The 17,367-nt window shown below is 53.2% G+C and overlaps 1 protein-coding gene across 13 annotated transcripts in view; it reads left to right on the top strand.

Annotated features, from left to right (window-relative positions):
• Positions 1 to 17,367, top strand: part of KCNMA1 (potassium calcium-activated channel subfamily M alpha 1) — a 701,914-nt gene that overhangs the window by 196,984 nt on the left and 487,563 nt on the right. For all 13 annotated transcript variants that reach the window (XM_036264760.1, XM_036264756.1, XM_036264758.1 and 10 more), the window contains exon 2: positions 7,849 to 8,010. In XM_036264760.1, coding sequence (XP_036120653.1) covers positions 7,849 to 8,010 — 162 coding nt within the window. The remainder of the gene's footprint in view (positions 1 to 7,848; positions 8,011 to 17,367) is intronic.

The following is a 17,367-nucleotide window of genomic DNA, read 5'->3' as shown; positions in this document are numbered from 1 at the left end:
CTGAGGTTCAGGCATTTTTGGGTCTTTGGCCAACTGTGCCACAGAAAGTCATAACCACGGCCATGAAGTAAAGCATCTTCTCAAAGCTGGAGTGGGCCTGTGGATTTTCACCCAGTGGATTTCAAACTTTATTTTTCCACAGAAAACCCCTTCACACAGAAGCAGTCTAGCCCAAAACCTGCACTCGGTGGACACCGCGCAATGCAGAGTGGCTTTGGTTTCCTGGGGCCGCCGGTCTTGTCTCCTCTGCCCTCCCCGGGTGACCCCTCCGGCACAGAACACACATGAGCTCCTAGTGGGTTTCACCCACTGCTCCCTCTCATCTCCCAGATGAGGACTTTGCTCAGAGAGGTCAGGTGACTGGCCAAGGCCACACAGCTTGTCCCTGGCAGAGCCGGGGCTGGAGTGCAGGCTTCCCACCTTTCAGCCCAGGGTTCTGCCCCCGCCGCCCTCCTCTGACAGGAGAGAACGGCTCCGCCTGCTTTGCACTGCACCCAGGCAGCCGCGTGCAGGGCTGCGTCGGTCTGCCAGCTGAGAGGGGGCAGGGACAGGAGGTGGAGGCTGCTGGGGGATGGATGCTGGTGGGGGTCCAGGCAGATAGAAGAAATAGCGGGGAAACAGAATCCATCACTACAGGCTCAGGGGAAATGGCTTTCTGATGTCGACCTGGGAAATTTGAGGACAGAGGGGCCTGCGAGACACAAGAAGAAGACACATGGGGATTTCTGGGTCCTCTCTTCCCCAACAGCCCTGTAGAAGTTGAGCACCCAGGAACTGTTCCGTGGTACCAAGGCCTGGGCAGAGGGTCCAGGTAGAGATGGAAGTGTTCCTGGCCCCTTCCCTGTCCCCGAGGGATTAGGGGAGGCTGTTCCTAGCAGGACCTCAGGACCACTGGGCCAAGAGGGCAGGCGTGACAGCCACCCAGGGTGTGGACAGCACCCAGGGAGGCTGAACCCTCTCCTTCGCTGGCCTCTGCATGGAGAACTCGGTGCTCAGCAGGAGGGCTCACAGCCTGGCACCTCGGCCACATTCATTTCCCGTTCGATGCTCTGCTCCATGAAGGATGATGTGCATTCCTGTGCTGGTTCTTGGCCAAGAAAGGAACCGTGTTCCTCTGTTCTTCATTTAACCGCCCTCTCAAGGCACGGAGACCTTGAAGAGGTTTGTGGTACAGGCAGCCTGCAGACTGCGTGGGGTGAATTGAGTGCTCAAGATGATAATACACCTTCCCTGGGCACCGCACAGACGCCCATCCTCCTCCACACACATTGTCCCATTTGCTCCACATGCTGTCCCTGGGAGGATGTCGGGACATGTGCTTGTCTCCTTTTGGCGTCAGTAGCTGGGTTTAGATTCTGACCGAGTCCTCCTGGGCCAGCTGCCTGACCCTCACCTGCAGATGAGTGTGCTCGCACCTACTCATCGGGTGACTGTGATGCTGCTCGGAAACGGCAGCCAGCGCCATTGTCATCATCTCTACGTATTCCGATCGCATCTGTTCTAGGTGTTGGGCGTGCCAAGCACTGACCTCCCCTTGCTGCAGCTCCCTCCCTGCCTGCCTCTCACTGAGGTGTGGCAAGTGCTTGCTCTGAGCTCACTGTGTCAGTGTTGCGGATGCAGCAGTGAACGAGAGATGACGGCTTCGTGTCTCTCGTTGAGCTTACAGGCTGTACGCGTGGTTGAAGTGCACAGGCTCCCAGATGGCGGTATAGATGCTCTGAGGGGCACAGAGCATGGGGGTGTGATCGGGGGGGGGGCTGTCATTGTCAGTGGGCAGGGAAGCACTCACCAATAAGGTATCACTGGCCCGAGCAAGGCCGGGGCCGCCAGTGCCGTCCGCCCGGAGCCGGGAGAGGGCCTGGAACGCTCTGGCAGCACACGGAGGTGGTGTGGCGGGAGGGAGTGACAGAGGGCAGGCTCGGAGGGTGGTGGCAGGAGTGGGACAGATTGGGTGGGTTGCTCTGAGTGAAGTCTATGACGTGCTTTGAGTGGGACGAGAAGCCTCAGGGGGTGTTGGCATGGTAGTGACGTGATCCGATTTATATTTTTAAGGGTGGTTTTTCTCCCAGATGATCAATGCGTAAACAACTTCCCACATCTGGGATGAGGAGCCAGTGTTTGAAGAACTGAGACCTAATTAAACCCGGACAGACTTGTCATCTGGGGGTGACCTTAGCTGGGAGCAGCGAGGGGACTCTGAAACCCTGCTGGCTGCTGGCCCCCATCCCCACTGCAGTCACCCAGCAGGTGTGGTGCCCAAGGTGGCCTGCCCGGGTGAGTGAGTCCAGCTGGGTGGCAGCAGGTGTAGTGGCTGCTCACAGCACGGCCGGCCACCTGGCAGGACTTGGCAATCTCAGCATCTTGTGCAGGGAGGTGAATGGGCCCTGCTCTGCAAGGTGCAGCGGGGTGGGGATCTGAGAGTTGAACCACATGCTCTGTGAGGCCTGGCTTTGGGGTCCCGGACCCCTTTCTCCAGAGCAGCACTGCTTCCTGCTCAGATCCAGAAGACAGCAATGTCACCGTCACCACCTTCATTAGGCAGCGGGTACTTGCCGGAAGTGCTGGCGTCCACCTCCCCAGGTGACAGGTGCACTCATCCTTGCAGAGAGGAGGCTTCGAAAAACGAAGCGACTTGTCCAAGGACATCCAGAAAAGCTGGACCTGGATTTGGGTGTCCTTCCATCCTCACAGGTCTTCCCACCACACTACAAACCTGAAGTTCCCATGCACTGGGTCTAATTCCGGAAGGCCGGAGAGAGACCGGGCGCAGCCCTGAGGGCTGGGGACGGTGGGGTCCCGGGATCAGAATGGGCTCGCTCTCCCGTGCTGGGTCAGGGCTGCCCTTGCTGCCGGGGAAGCCAGTGCTTTGAAGACAAGAAGGCTGCTCCCTGCTGTGGCCCCCACACCTGAACCTGGGCCCCGGCCCGTGGAGGCTCTGGGGTTAGGACACCTGGCCTCCAGGCCGCAGCAGGGGCACTGGCTAGATTGGCAACGAGAGATAAGGGGAAGAGAGCCAGCTGGGGTTACTCTGGGCTTGGGGTCACCTGGCTGGTTGGGGGCACTGAGCATGTGGCTTTGCACCCCACTCCCCGCCTCAGGCCTCAGGTCTCAACTGCGCAGTGAGTGGAGGATGGCATCCAGAGTGGGTGCTGAGGTCCTTCTCAGGCTTTGGTCTTTGACCGGGTGATTTAGGGGAAACGTCCAAACACCCAACAGAGATGTGCTCTGTATAGTGAGTACCAGGTGACTGTGGTCTGGTCAGGCCCTTGGCCACAGGTGACAGAGGAGAGGCGAGGACCTCTGTGGCCATGTCAGCAGGAAACCAGGGCAGATGCCGCTGAAAAGAATGAGGAGAAGTGGGTGAAACCATGTGTCTGGGCCCAGCCATGTGAAGGGCAGCAGTGCCCTCCCGTGTCCCCAGCCTCCAGCACCTGCCGCGCCCCCCACCGCCCCGTGCGGCACTGCCCTCCGTGCCCTCCCCCCCGTGCGGCACTGCCCTCCGTGCCCTCCCCCCCGTGCGGCACTGCCCTCCGTGGCCCTCCCCCCCGTGCAGCACTGCCCTCTGTGTCCCTCCCCCCCATGTGGCACTGCCCTCTGTGCCCCCCACACTGGCCAGGGTGCTGAGATGACATGTTCTTCCATGTTGGCCCCAGGAGGCAGCTGTGGCTTGTTTTACACAGGACTCTGGAGGGAGGGAGGGAGGGCACAGCCGGAGGGAGGCGTGGTGTCCAAAGCAAGACTGAGCCCCTTTCTCAGGATTTGGCCCCGCAGGACCTCCACATGCCAGGATGTCACCCTGTCTCGCATCCCTCATGGCATCTTTTCTCTGCAGTGGGAAGTGGCGGTTTGGGGTGCATGGACGCCCACTTTGCCATTCAGGACCAAGTGCTGTTCCCTCTGAGGCAGTGTCCTGGGCCCCAAGAGGCAGCCTCTCTCTGGTCCTCATCTCCACATCTCCAGTGGGAGGTTGATCTGATAGAGCTTCGAGTCAGAAGGATCCAAGAGGTCACTCAGTCCAGGGCTCACTCTGTATGGGAAGGTCTGCCCCAGCTGTTTTGCAGATTGCCACACAGCTCCTGCTGGAACCCCTCCAGAAGTTGGGGTACCTTACCTCCCAGGGGTCCTTTACCTAGTCGAAGGGTCAAAGCTGTTGGAACCCACGCTCGTTTACCCTCCGTTCCATAAGCATTTAGTACGGTCCCCGCTGGGCCAGTGTGCCTCTCAGGCCAGCAGTCTCTGTGGTGGTGCAGCCTCCACTGTGTCCTTAGGGGCACCCAGTCCCACCAGTGGACATTCCATCATGTGACAAGCACTGTGCATCGCTAATCTCACCTAAGCTTCGCCACCACCTTAATGGGTTGGCGTGCCTGTCCACAGTTTACACGGAGGAGGCTGAGGCTCCGGAGCGAACATGCCCGTGACAGTCAGCTTGCCAGCAGGGAGCACACCTCAGCCTCGGTGGGCTCTCTGCCTCCATCCTGACCCTCTGGCTCTGTGCCTTCCCCTGAGGTACCTGCTCTCAGTTGCCCTGTCTGTAAAATGGGGATAATTCCACCTGCTGTTGGATTTATAAGCTCTAATCGAGATCACACATAGAAAGCACCTAATTTGTAGTTGCTGACACCCAGTCTGGCTTGATAAGTAGAGGCCAGTCACTATTACAGAGGGCTCTGCCCCTTACCACTCCTTCCTGCTGTGTGCCAGCAAGGCCACTTAACTGCCCTCTCTGGGCCTCGTCCCCCTTTTCTCCAGAGCATAGTCCCTGCTTCTACTGAGGGTGCTTTGGCCAGAGCGCCCTCCGTGCTAGGGAGCGCCTGCCTGGCCCGCTGGCTTCAGGCTTCGCAGGGCTCCAGGCTCGCTCCCCCGCCCCTCCCCCAGTCCTGCCTCCCTCGTGTGTAATTAAGCTCGAAACATCGATTGGAAGCAAATAATAACAAGGGCATTATCTCCCTTTCGTCTGTGTTTTTCTTTGCCTATCATAAAGTAATTAAAATAATGAATGCCTTGTAAAACAATAGGTAAGAGGGCTGGCAAGTCGGCGTTATCTGCCATATAGGCGTGTGCTGTGAATTATTAATGCACTGAAACCACGGTGACTGGAGTGGGTTTCCTGCCTGCCCGCCCTTTCTTGCGACTGCCTCCTCCCGGTGGGTGTGGTGGCTGGAGCCTGGGCTCTGGGGTTCAGCTGCAGAGAGCTAGCCCTGCTCGGGGCCCTGGGCCAGTTCAGAAATGTCCCTGGGAGGCACCACTCAAGTGGAAACACAAAGCCTCTGATGTGAGGGCCTTCTCCCGCCCCACCTCTTCCCTGTCCACCCTGCGTTCCCCAGTTCCGCAGGAAGGCATTCCGTGCCTGGGCCAAGGGAGAGGCTGGGCAGGGCTGGGAGTTAAGTCCATGTCCCACTTCAGATCAGAGCAGGGAGGATCAAGCCAGTATGAACAGGAGCAGGGGTTCCCCAAGTGGGGCTCCCAGACCAGCAGCCTCCATATCACCTGGGAACTTGTTGGAAATACAGGTGGGGATGGGCCCAGCACCCTGGGTGAACAGCCCCCCAGGTGTTCTGTTGCCCTCAGGTTTGAGACACTGCTGGAGTGTCAGTGGCTAAAGGAGAAGGTGCGGGACTCATTGACTGAACAGGTGTCAAGTGCCCTTGGGGCAGGCGGTATTGTCCCAGCTTGTAGGGCAGGTCCCTTAGGGTAGGAGAGCTGACTCTACACCTTCAGGATTAAGGCTGCCCCTGGATCCAGGTCTCCTCTTCCAGGACCCCTTCTGTGCAGAGTCTCCACGTGGCGGAGACTTGGGGTCCTACCAGGCCACTGAGACTGGCCTTAGGTGTCAGGCAGGGGGTTCCACAGATGTCAGCAAGTGGCCCCTTCTTCCCTTGCCCATCCCCCACCCCACCCCAGCTTATGGCCTCCTCTTGGACTGTTTTAGCTCTGTGGGGCCCAGCACACTTGGAAAGAAAACATGAGCACCCCGTGTTGCTGGTGTTGCTTCTCTCTTCCCGGTTCCCCCAGTCAGAGGTGGTGGAGGGGAGAGCCAAGCATCAGGAGCAGCTTCCTGCCAGGCTGCAGGTCCCCCACGGGATGACTCATCCAGTGCCCCCAGCTGTCCTCTCCTCACCCTGCCTCGCCCTCGCTCGCTGCAGACAGACTTTACCTCTGCCCTTGGTCTCCCCCTTCCCTCCAGTTCACAATGGTCCCCAGGGGCAGTTTGCTGTGGACATTCAATTCCAGTGTTTTAAATGATGAACATACTTTTCCTGGCATCTTTTAAAACATCTATATCTGCAAAAATAATCTCAGTGGGTATTTGAGTAAGGGGCTTAGTTCAGTTAAATTTAAATTTTAGGTAAATAATAGAATCGTTTTTAGTCTAAGTATGTCCATGCAATGTTTGGGGGCATGCTCATGCTAAAACTTTATTTGTTGTTTTCCTGAAGTTCAAATTTCTCCAGGTGTCTTGAATTTTATTTGGCAACTCTAAGTCTAGGTTCCATAGTCCATGAGGGGCTAATATTCATAACCCTTTTCATTCATTCATTCATTCATTCATTCATTCATTCATTCATTCATGTGTATTGAGCCAACTGTATGCCAGGCACTCATTTAGGCACGCAGGATACAGCACTCGGGGAAGGCAGACGGTAAATGAAGTAAGAGAATTATAGAGTGTATTAGAGGTTTTAAGTGCTATGGGAAAGAATAAAGCAGAAGGGCTCTGCTCTTGGAAGGCGGGGTTATAATTTTAAAAGGGTAACCAGAGAACACTATTGAAAAGGTGATATTTAAGCAAAGACTTGAGGCTGATGAGGGAACAAGCTGTGACCCTTTGTGGCAGAAGAGTATTTGTGGGAAGAGAGGGCACATTGTGTGTGAAAGAGTTCAAGTTAGGGCCCAGGGTAGGGCTCAGTTATCTGATGATGGCAGCCTTGTTTCCTCAAGCACATTTTAGGACATGAAGGGGAATTTATTGTCTCCTGTGACTGAAAAGGTCTGGGGTGGATTTCAGGCACAGCTGGATTCAGGTGTTCAAATGATGACATCGGTATTTTATCACTTCTACTTTTCTCTGTGCTGCCTTCATTCTCAGGGATCACCTGTCCTACTTTTCCTAGCAGGTCCTGGGCCTGAGTTGCACTGGGTTGGTGTGGGTCATGTGACCATCCAAGGCCCAGTCACTGTTGCTAGGAAGATGGAGTGATATGATTGACCAGTCCTGGTTCCTGGAGCCAGTGTGGGTCTGTCATCCCTTTTGAACCCCACAGATGGCGATGCGGAAATGGGGATTTCCTGAAGGAAAACAGTGGGCATGCTTGTGAGAAGGGATGAAGGCTGGGCAGTCAAGATGCTTTTCCTCTTGAGCTGTGTGATTTTTTCTTTAAAACGGAAACAGAATGATCTCATTCTTCTTCCTTTCACAAAGATATTTTGAGAAGAAATAAAGAAAAGATTCTTTCTATAAAATGTTTTTATTGATTTTTTTTAGAGAGAGAGGAAGGGAGAGAGAGAAACATCGATGTGAGAGAAACATTGATCGGCTGCCTCTTGCACGCCCCCTACTGGGGATCGAGCTCACAACCCAGGCATGTGCCCTGACCCGGAATTGAACCAGGACCTCTCAGACCATGGGACAATGCTCTATCCACTGAGCCACCGGCCAGGCAAAAGATTCCTTTTAAAAAAAGATTAAAAAAACTGATCGAAACCATAGCCCTTCCCTTCTTCCCTATCCCTCTTCCTTAAAGATAGTTCCTACCATAGCCAAGGACCCTTTCATTTTTGGAGGTAGGTTGTGTTTGTAAAATGCAATTGGTCCCTAATCTCAACCTTTGTTTTCTCTGTTGCCAGGAGGCCCAGAAGATTAACAATGGCTCAAGCCAGGCTGATGGCACTCTCAAGCCAGTGGACGAAAAAGAGGAGGTGGTGGCAGCCGAGGTCGGCTGGATGACCTCCGTGAAGGACTGGGCGGGGGTGATGATATCTGCCCAGACACTGACCGGCAGAGTCCTGGTGAGTCCTCAACTCCCTCCTTGCACTAGGAGGCCTGCTGTTTGGTCCATGATGGCTTTGTTTACAGGACTGTGATGTTTTGCGGGGTCTTCTCCAGGCCCCTGGCTAGGTAGGCTGAACAGCGAGTGCTGATGTATGGTCATAGAGGGGAGGCTGGGTTCCTGCACATCTAAGCCAGTGTTTGCCGAGTGGGCCATTGTACGGGGCACAGAGGGTCTGTTAGGGAAGGATCCAGGGAGTTCTGAGTGTGTGTGTGTTTGCTGGCCTTCTGGGGATTTTACTGTTGTCCTCTGACTGCTAAGCAGAAAGCCCCTTTGGGGGAGTTTCCTGATCTCCTGCCCTGTGTGATCTGGATCCTCTCCACGGTGGCGAGCCTCAGTCATGCTGGTGAAACTCATTGGCAGTCCACCTGAGGCTGTCTGGCCTGTGCTTGGAGCCTTGCTCCTGTGACCTGATTTCTGATGAAGCTGTTTCCGGCCCCATCTGCAGCCAGGGCTCATCCTGTGCCTTCGCAGTGCATTTCCGGCTTTCTCTCCGACCTGCTTGTATGGAGCTTGGCTTCACTGACTGGCCTCATGACCTCTGGTTCTTGGCAAGGATCACAGGCGGGACAAGCCTGGAGTGACCAACCATCCCAGTTTGCCTGGGACTGAGGGGTACCTTGGACATGGGTCTTTCCGTGCAAAGATAGGAAAAGTCCCAGACAAACAAACACAAATTGGTCACTGGCCAGGCCATGCTGCTGACATACATGGGCTCTTCCCTGGGGTAGCTTGCCCACTGGCTTTCTTGGGTCTGCTCTGGGTCAGGAGTATCCCTGAGAAGGATTTGCCTTCCAAATAATTTCTTATTATAGTTCTGGAGACTGTTTTGTACGGGCTGTCTTTCCTGGGCCTGAAGCTGGGACTTGGTCAAAAGTCATCAGGCTCATAGACAGAATGAATGGGGATGTCCTGATGTCTGGGTGCGTCAAAGATCAGGCAGGGATGCTGGAAAATGGGTGTTGTCACCCTTGACATTTCATGGCAAAAGCCCTCTGAGCAGGTGACTGTAGGGAGGTGGTGAATATTTCACCCATCGAATCCTTCGGGAGAACTCTACTTCATGTTTGGGAAAAATACCTTACAAACAGCTTGAGGGAAGGGGTAAGACACTGGATGCCAGGCCTGAGTGGCAGGTGGTGGCCAGACAGCCTTCAAGGAGGACAGGGCTCTGTGGGGACCCATCATGAGCTGAGCCTTCCAAGAGTCTGGATGTGAAGCCATGGCTGATGTCAATTGGCAGCAAAATAGAAAGGGGAGACATTTGAAGATGGGATGTTGGAGGAAGAGGAGAGAGAACCTGGTGAGGCCAGCTGCTGCACGGAGGGGCGGAGAGGGGACGGTGCAGGTCGGAGGGACCCAGGGGCAACTGGCAGCACGGGTCTGATGAGGTATTGAAGGTGGCAGTGCTGTGGGCTGTGCTGTACCCACCGTCCTTGTCCCCCCACCCCCACGTTTCCAGCAGTCTCACGCTCTCTCGTGCTTGTACGTGAGTGGATGCCACGTGGGAAACTCACAGAAGTTGAGTTCCGGCCTGGGCGTTCACGTGGGACGACATGGAGGCAGGCCCTCTGCGTGTGCGCTGCTGCGGGGTGAGGCGCTGCAGACAGTCTGGTCACACAGAGGTGCAGCCCTGGCGCTTCCACGTCGCCAGTGCAGACAGTTCGGGGATCTTCATCAGCATCAGCCCCGAGCTCTGGGGCATCACTCTGGGCAGGCGTTCTCTTCTGCCCTGTGGAAAACAGGCACGATCCTGCTTCCATTGCTCCACGGATGTTTGATTAATAACAGTAGAACAGAGCATCTGAGTGCGTGTTGCACTGTGGGTTAGGACCCTGAACATCAGAGCAGAGAGGAGGAGCAGCAGGAGCAGGGAAGGGGCGGCGCGTTACCGGAATGAGGTGCAGGCCACGGAGAGAGGGACACCGAGGGAAGCGAGCCTGGGAAGGTGGGCTGGAGACAGCTTGTCCGCTCTTCAAATGCCAAGCAAAAGAATTTAGACAGAATTTTGTAGGAAGGGAGAATTTGACGGAAGGGTATCATGACTGGTGGTTGTGCAGGGACAGCTGGTGGACAAACGAAGACCAGACTGGTGATGTGGAGCTCAGAGGGGCCAGGTTCAGTTAGGAGAGTGAGCCCCTGCCACCTGTGACGGGATTCGAGGGGGTTACTGCAGGGGACCTGGCGGGGCAAGGCCTGAGCTGGCACCACGCTGTGGGGCAGGTGGGTGGATGCGGTGGCACTGCAGATGGGGACCCACAGGCCACGTGCACCCAGCATCCTCCTTCATGCTCCTTCTGACAGGAAGTTGGCGGGAGCCCCTCGGAAGCCAGGCACTCTGCTTAGACTCTGTGTTATGATCAGATTGAAGGGTGGGGACCATGTCCTATGTTTTTGTATCTCTCATTTTGCTGAGGTATTGTAGGGGTTCATTACAAGAAAGCAAGCAAGCCAGTCTTATCGGAGAATTTATGGAACATTTTATAGTTGAGGAAACCAAGGCACAGAAAAGGCAATGACTTGCCGAAGAAAAAGCAGCCTCCAGGCTCATACCTGCAGGCCTCTGGACTCCCTGCGTGGTGCTCTTTCTTCCGAGTTGAAGATGATGGCTCTTCTTTTCTAAGCCACTGCCAACTGTCTCTTTGGCTGTGACATTTTGACTTTCCTGTCTTTGAGCCAGTTAGGGCCTAAGGCTACTTGGCCGGATTCTGTTAACATTTGCGTGGACAAGCACAGTCTGCTCAGGCCTTGCCCGTGAAGCCAGCTGCTCTCTGAAGGTCTCCTTGGAGACAGTCCTGTCCAGCCGCCCTGGCGCTCAGAGCAGAGCGGGTGCCACGCACGGAGAGCAGGCATCTCCGACTCCAGAACAGCCTCTCCTCTAGGAGGAAGTATGTCCTTGCTCTGAGCAAGGAGCGGATTTCAAATGGATGTTTCGGAGTGCAGAGAAAGCCACTCTGCCTGCTCAGAACCCAAAGCTGTGTTTGTCTTGAGCTGTCCAAGTGTTTATCCTTCCAACAACAGGACTGCAGCGAGACTAGACACCCGGCTGTTCAGTTTCCTTTTCCATTTTTTAAAAAATATGTTTTTATTGATTTTCAGAGAGAGAGAAAAGGAGAGGGAGAAAGAGAAACATCGATTGCCCCCTGCTGGGGATCCTGCATGCCCCCTACTGGGGATCGAGCCTGCAACCCAGACATGTGCCCTGACCAGGAATTGAACCAGCGACCTCTTGGTACATGGGTCGATGCTCAACCACTGAGCCACACTGGCCAGGCCCCTTTTCAGTTTTTAATTTGTGTTTCTTGATGCATGACTCAGGAACTTATCCCCCACATCTGGGCCCCTTTTCCACCTGCCTCACTGTCACAGGTGAGGGAGTCTCCAAGCTGGGGCATTGTGGGAAAGACCCAGTTGGGGGAGGTTCGCCAGGACAACCTCGGCATATCTGTAGTCTCCCCTTTTGTCCAAGATCTCAGGGGAACACATCGTTCATGCGGTAAGTACTTACTTCTGATCAGACACTGTTCTAGGCACTGGGCCTAAAGCAGACCAGGCCGTGAATTATTTATAATGATAAACTACGTATAAAGTTATAAAGCTCAATGTACAAAATGGCCAATGATTATCTCCATTCACCAGTGACTTTTAGAGTGAACCCCTGGAGCTTCTTCCTCAAAGTGTAACAGTTCCTTGGCCAGGTCTCGGAACAGCCCGTCTTTGCCTTGTCGCACCCGCAGCCCTCACACTCCAGCCTCACCAGCCAGCAGGGCCGGGCGGAGCCCTTTCTGTGAGCGTGCGGCTGAGGGCGTCCGCCTCGCAGTGAACACCCGGCCGTCAGGGCTCCCGGCTCCCGTGATCTTTTCTTTAATTAAAAATGTTTATTTTCTGGCCTTCGCCGGTTTGGCTCAGCGGTTAGAGCGTTGGCCTGCGGTCCTGAGAGACCCGGGTTCAGTTCCTGCTAAGGGCATGTACCTCGGTTGCAGTTTGTCCCCGGCCCTGGTTGGGTCATGCGGGTGGCAGCCACTCGATGTGTCCCTTCACATCATTGTTTCTCTCTCTCTCTCTCTCTCTCTCTCTCTCTCTCTCTCTCTCTCTCTCTCTCTCCTCCCCTCTCCTCCCAGTCTATCTGAACAAAATATCGAAAAATGTCCTTGGGTAAGGATAAAAAAAAAAAAAATTATTTTCTGATTATAAAAGTGGCCCATGCTTATTTCAAAATTTTGTAATGTACTGGAAGAATTGCTGATAAATTCCACTTTGGGATTTGGAGGTGGCTCACACTGAGTGCATTTCCTTGTAGCCGTGAATAGGATCAGGACACCTCCCGGTTATTTGGTCATCGTTGGGGACTTTGCTCAATGCATGTCCTGTATCCGCTCTGTGCACAGACTCTGGACAAGTAGCTTTGTGCCAGGGTTTGCTGTGGTTCTCCTGACGAACCTCTAGTGAAAACTCTAAACCGAGAGACGGATCATGCTCTCTCTCTGTCATGGCTGTGTGGAGCCACGTCAGTGGTCCATTGAAAACACTGAGTATTGGGGTTTGTTTTCTGTGTATTCACATGCCCCTGGCTTCATCCCTGTGTCTCTCTCTCCTTTTCCCTCTGTCCTGATTTCCTCACGCTTCTGTTGAACTTGTCGTGTGTGTGCTTATGTGCTCCAACGGCTTTGTGAGCAAATTAACATCCTTCCAAGAGTAAGGTGGTGCCTGTGGATGAAGAAGGCGAGAAGCACCCTGAGGCGGGCATGTTTGGTTGTACTTGATAGAAGCATAGCCAAAATCAGTGTTAGTCCGCCATCGTCCAGTTCAGGGTTGGTAGGTTTGTCTGTAAGGGCCAGATAGTAAGTGTTTTAGGCCTTGTGGACTGGAGATTCGGACACAACTACTCACCTTTGCCTTTGTAGTTTGAAAGGAGCCACCAGCAAGATGTGGGCAAGACTGTGTCCCAGTACAAATTTACTTACAAAAACAGGTGGTGGGCCAGAGTTATTTCATGGGCCATAGTTTGCTGATGTTTGGTCTAGTTCTTCTCCTTATTTGATAAAGAAATTGAAAGTCAGAAATTGAAAGAAATTCCTTAGGAAGAAACTTTCTGTGATAAAATAGCACAAGAGCCCCGGCTCATTTGGCTCAGCAGTTAGAGCATTGGCCCTTGGACCAAAGGGTCTTGGGTTCGATTCCCGGTCAAGGGCATGTACTGGTTTGCAGGTTTGATTCCCAGTCCCAGTCGAGGTCGTGTGGGAGGCAACCAATCGGTGTGTCTCTCTCACATCAATGTTTCTCTTTCTCTCCTTCCCTCCCTGCCTTCCACTCTATCTAAAAATCAATGAAAAAATATCCTTAAGTGAAGATTAACCAAAAAAAGGTCACATAAGATAGATAGCCTCAGAGAACCCATTTACAATGGGGAGTGTCTGTAGTACTCACACCATCTATATTAGTACCTGGCTTCTGCGTATTTATATTAATTTCCACATTGATCTCAGAGTGACTGTCTCCCTAGAGAAACTGGCTTGTGGCCAAGCATGACGTCACCTCAAAGTGTACGCAGTGTCTACACTGCCTGGGCTGCCCCTCAGCCTGTTTGTTACAGATTCAGTGTTTTGTGCTTCTCTTCCAAGCCTGGTCTTGCTAGTAGTTCAGCAAAGATAGAGCCTTGAGAATTATTCCTTTGATTATTTCCCATAGTCCCATGGTACTGCACCACCTCTTAATATTGCTCCAGAATGCATCTATTCCGTGAACTGAAAATACATGCTCCTTGCTTTACTGTCTGGGGGCTGATTAGTTGAAGTAAGGAGAAAGAAAAACACCAGTGTTTTTTTTAATCTTCCTAAATATGTCTCATGTGTGTCGTTTTACATTAACATTATATACATAGCCTAACCGTCTTTTCTCCCAGAGCCCCAGAGAAAATATGTGCCAAACACCTTTGAACTAGAAATATTCCTGTTGGTTCATGGAGTGAAACAGGTGTGCTCACTGCTCTGCGTTGCCCGTGAGACTGAAGCAGTTGCCCAAAGCGGGGGCGCGCATGGGCATGCACCTCATCAGACCTGTGCCCTTCGCTGCCATGGTGTCTCCCTTTAGGAGGCTTCTGGTGCTGGGGACATCTCAGCAGCACCCTCTACATTTTTCTTCTTGGTGTCTGGTGGCAAATTCACACACATTTTCATCCTTCTCTCTCTCCTCTAAGTTGCACTCCTTTTTCTGTCTTTTTTTTACATTGTAGGCAGCTCTGTATGACATTTTTATATCACCTGCAAATGCCCTATGTGGCAGAAAGACCGGAGGTTTCACGGGCATGTACTTTTACTAAAAATGCCGCATAGTGAACAGGTAGATCCTGCTCTCTGTACCACTGGGAGTAAATTGAGATTTTATTTGAATTGAATTTTAACTCCCCCAAGTGAACCCTCTTTCAAAGGAGACACATGGTCATTCTTCTTCAGTACTTAAGAATGGTTCTTTATTTTATCCTGTGCATAAATAAAGTTTATATATTGGGTAGGAATCAGTAAGTCAAAGAAGGTATGCTTTCTTTATAAAATTATTAAACGTGAGATTTTGTCTTCGTCTGACAAAAGATGCGCTAAATTAGTTACTTGGATCTCGGCATCATTGGGTGAAGGAACAGGAGTCGGGAAGTCACCCACCATAGGCAGTGACTGCCTGTGCCCGGAGATGGTCACAGAGAAGCAGGATCACCTTGGTGGCGCTGTTTCTGACCACTGGTCAGACTTCGTCCTTGGTGCTCTGATTCAGTTCTCGGAAAACCTGACCCCGGAGGCGTTCAGGAGAGAAGTGGCCCCCTGGAACTCGCACAGACCATTTCTCATTCCCTTTTGAGACTGCCAGTGTGAATCAGCATGTACGTTTTGAAGAAGTCCTGCGGTAGGAACACAGAAGGACATTTTCCCCAGCCTCCCGTGCCTATTCCACCGTGGAACCTTTCCCCATGATATGCGCATGGGCCTCACAAAGAACACATTTTGGGGAACACTAACTAGCATAGGGGTCAGCAAACCGTAGCCCATGGGCAGAATCTGGCCACCTGCCTTTTTTGTACAGCCCACAAGCAAAGAATGGTTGTTATATTTTTAAATGTTTTTGTTTTTTTTTTAAATCCTCACCCGAGGACATTTTTCCGTTTTTTTTGTTCAGATAGAATGGGAAGGGGGGAGAGAGAGAGAGAGAGAGAGAGTGAGAGAGAGAGAGAGAAAAACATTGATGTGAAAGGGACACATCGAGTGGCTGCCTCTTGCACAACCCAAAGAGGGCCGGTGACAAACTGCAACCAAGGTACGTGCCTTTAGCGGGAACCGAGCCCGGATCTCTCTGGACCGCAGGCTGACGCTCTAACCTCTGAGCCAAACTGGCCAGGGCTTAAAATGGTTTTTAAAAGAATCAAAAGAAGAATCTTTTGTGACACGTAAGGATGAAATAAATTCAGGTTTCGGTGTTCATAAACAGTTTTATTGGGATGTGGCCATGCTCACTCATTGACATGTTTTGCAACCCACTGTGACAGCAGAACTGAGTAGCGCCCACTGAGTCCGAAATATCCACCAGCTTAGGGTAGTTACTGTCTTGCCCTGTACAAAGTTTGCCAACCCCGGAATCAGACCGCAAGTTCTCCTACTCTGTGACTGTCATTGTCCTTCTCTACGTGGTCAATGGACTGCCCTGAAGTTCCTCATGGCATAAGGTAATGAATGGCTAAGATGTACCCTCTGTCCCCTTTCATAAGCAGAGTTAAATGGTGTGGAGAGATGGGGAGACAGAGGGCAGGGAGGGTTGCCCCCCAGTTCCACAGCAGCTTCTCAACTGGCTCAGCATAAGACTTCCCACGGTCAGCAGAATGTGTGTGGACATTCTGTAGCAGGTTTCTCTCTAAGTGTCCCCTCTGTTGCCCGCATCCCCTGCTGTCAGGGCACCGCCAGCCCGCCGCAGCCCAGCGGCTAGTCCCTACCATGGAGAGCGCCCCGTGCGGCCTGCGGGCTGGGGCCTCAGCTGCTCTGGCTGCTGGTCTGCATTGCCGGCCTGCAGGCCACGTGCTCTGTGTGGCCTCTCCAGAGCATTCTGTAAAGGGCGGCTGCTAATTTTACTAGCTGGTGTGTTGGCTTTTCTGACCTCCTCTGCAAAAATGAAGGGCAGTTTAAAAAATTAATCTTCGACAGCTCTGGAGAAGGAAGAGCCTCTTCCTGCCTTCCTTCTCTGGGGTTTCAGTGGGGAATTGAGGGTGGGAGTAGTGCCTGCTTTGTCCTTCCACCCCATCCCCCTGTCTGTTCATCATTTATACCTATTCGCCCAGCTGTCCCATCCGCACAGTTTTGTCATACACAGACCTGAACGTAGCACCCAGTCAGCGGGTGCCTCACAAGTGAGGTCTGTGCAGCAAGCAGGCCAGGGCGCCCCCCTGCCAGTCACCTTGCCAGTCACCTTGCTTCTGTTCTCTCTGTCTCAGCTTCTCTGTCGGGCCAGGAGACAGGAGTCCTGCCCCTTCGCTGATCCAGCCCTGTCTGAATGGGGCTCCTGCTCTCTTTTGATCTCCACCTGGCTCCTGGGGTGTCTTTCTCATTTGACTGGCACTACAAGGAGGACGGCGGAACACGGTCCTCTCTCCTTGGGACGCGTGTCGTTGGGATGCCACAGCCTTGGAACGTGGGGGCTGTTGTGTGTGGGGCAGCAGGGCGGTTTGCAGTCAACTTCTGCAGTCGTCCTGCCGAGTCCCAGCTCCACCATTTCCTAGGGCTTTTACCCTGGGCTATTTGCTTCATATTTGGTGTCTCAGTTTCCTTGCCTGTTCAATGGGCATAATAATAGTCTCTGCTTCTTAGTGTTATTTTGAGGATTTGATGCATCAGTGAATGCTAGAATAATGCCTCTTTCATGGTTAGTGTTTAATAAGCATTAGCTGTTGTTGTTTTTGCTATTGTAGTGTGAGCCCAGTCTCCATGTCATGGAGCAAGTGGGCTGATCTGGAGCTTCAGGGGTGAGTGGAGAATAAATCCTTTCCTGTGACAGAGATGGAACAGCCCCCAGGCCTCACCAAACTCAGACGTCCTCTCTGTGCTGAGCTGGCCGGGCATGGCCACTGGAAAGGGGTCTGAGGGCGCAGGCAGCCCTGGTCTGGGTCTCACCAGCCGATGATCTTTGCTCCATGCACATACTTAGGCCCTGTCCTTTCTGCAGCTGGCTCAGGCCAGCCTGACGGCCATTGTCAAGTCGGCTAGGAAATTCTCACTTCATATAGCCTCCGCGAGCTGGCGGGGGGCCAGAGGGAGGGCTGGGCTCTCCCCGGGAGCTGTGCATC

The sequence above is a fragment of the Molossus molossus genome, unplaced genomic scaffold (genome assembly GCF_014108415.1).
Source record: "Molossus molossus isolate mMolMol1 unplaced genomic scaffold, mMolMol1.p scaffold_m16_p_17, whole genome shotgun sequence".
In the NCBI taxonomy this organism is placed as follows: Eukaryota; Metazoa; Chordata; class Mammalia; order Chiroptera; family Molossidae; genus Molossus; species Molossus molossus.
Note: the sequence above shows the minus strand (reverse complement) of the source record. Positions and strands in the feature narration are given on the sequence as shown.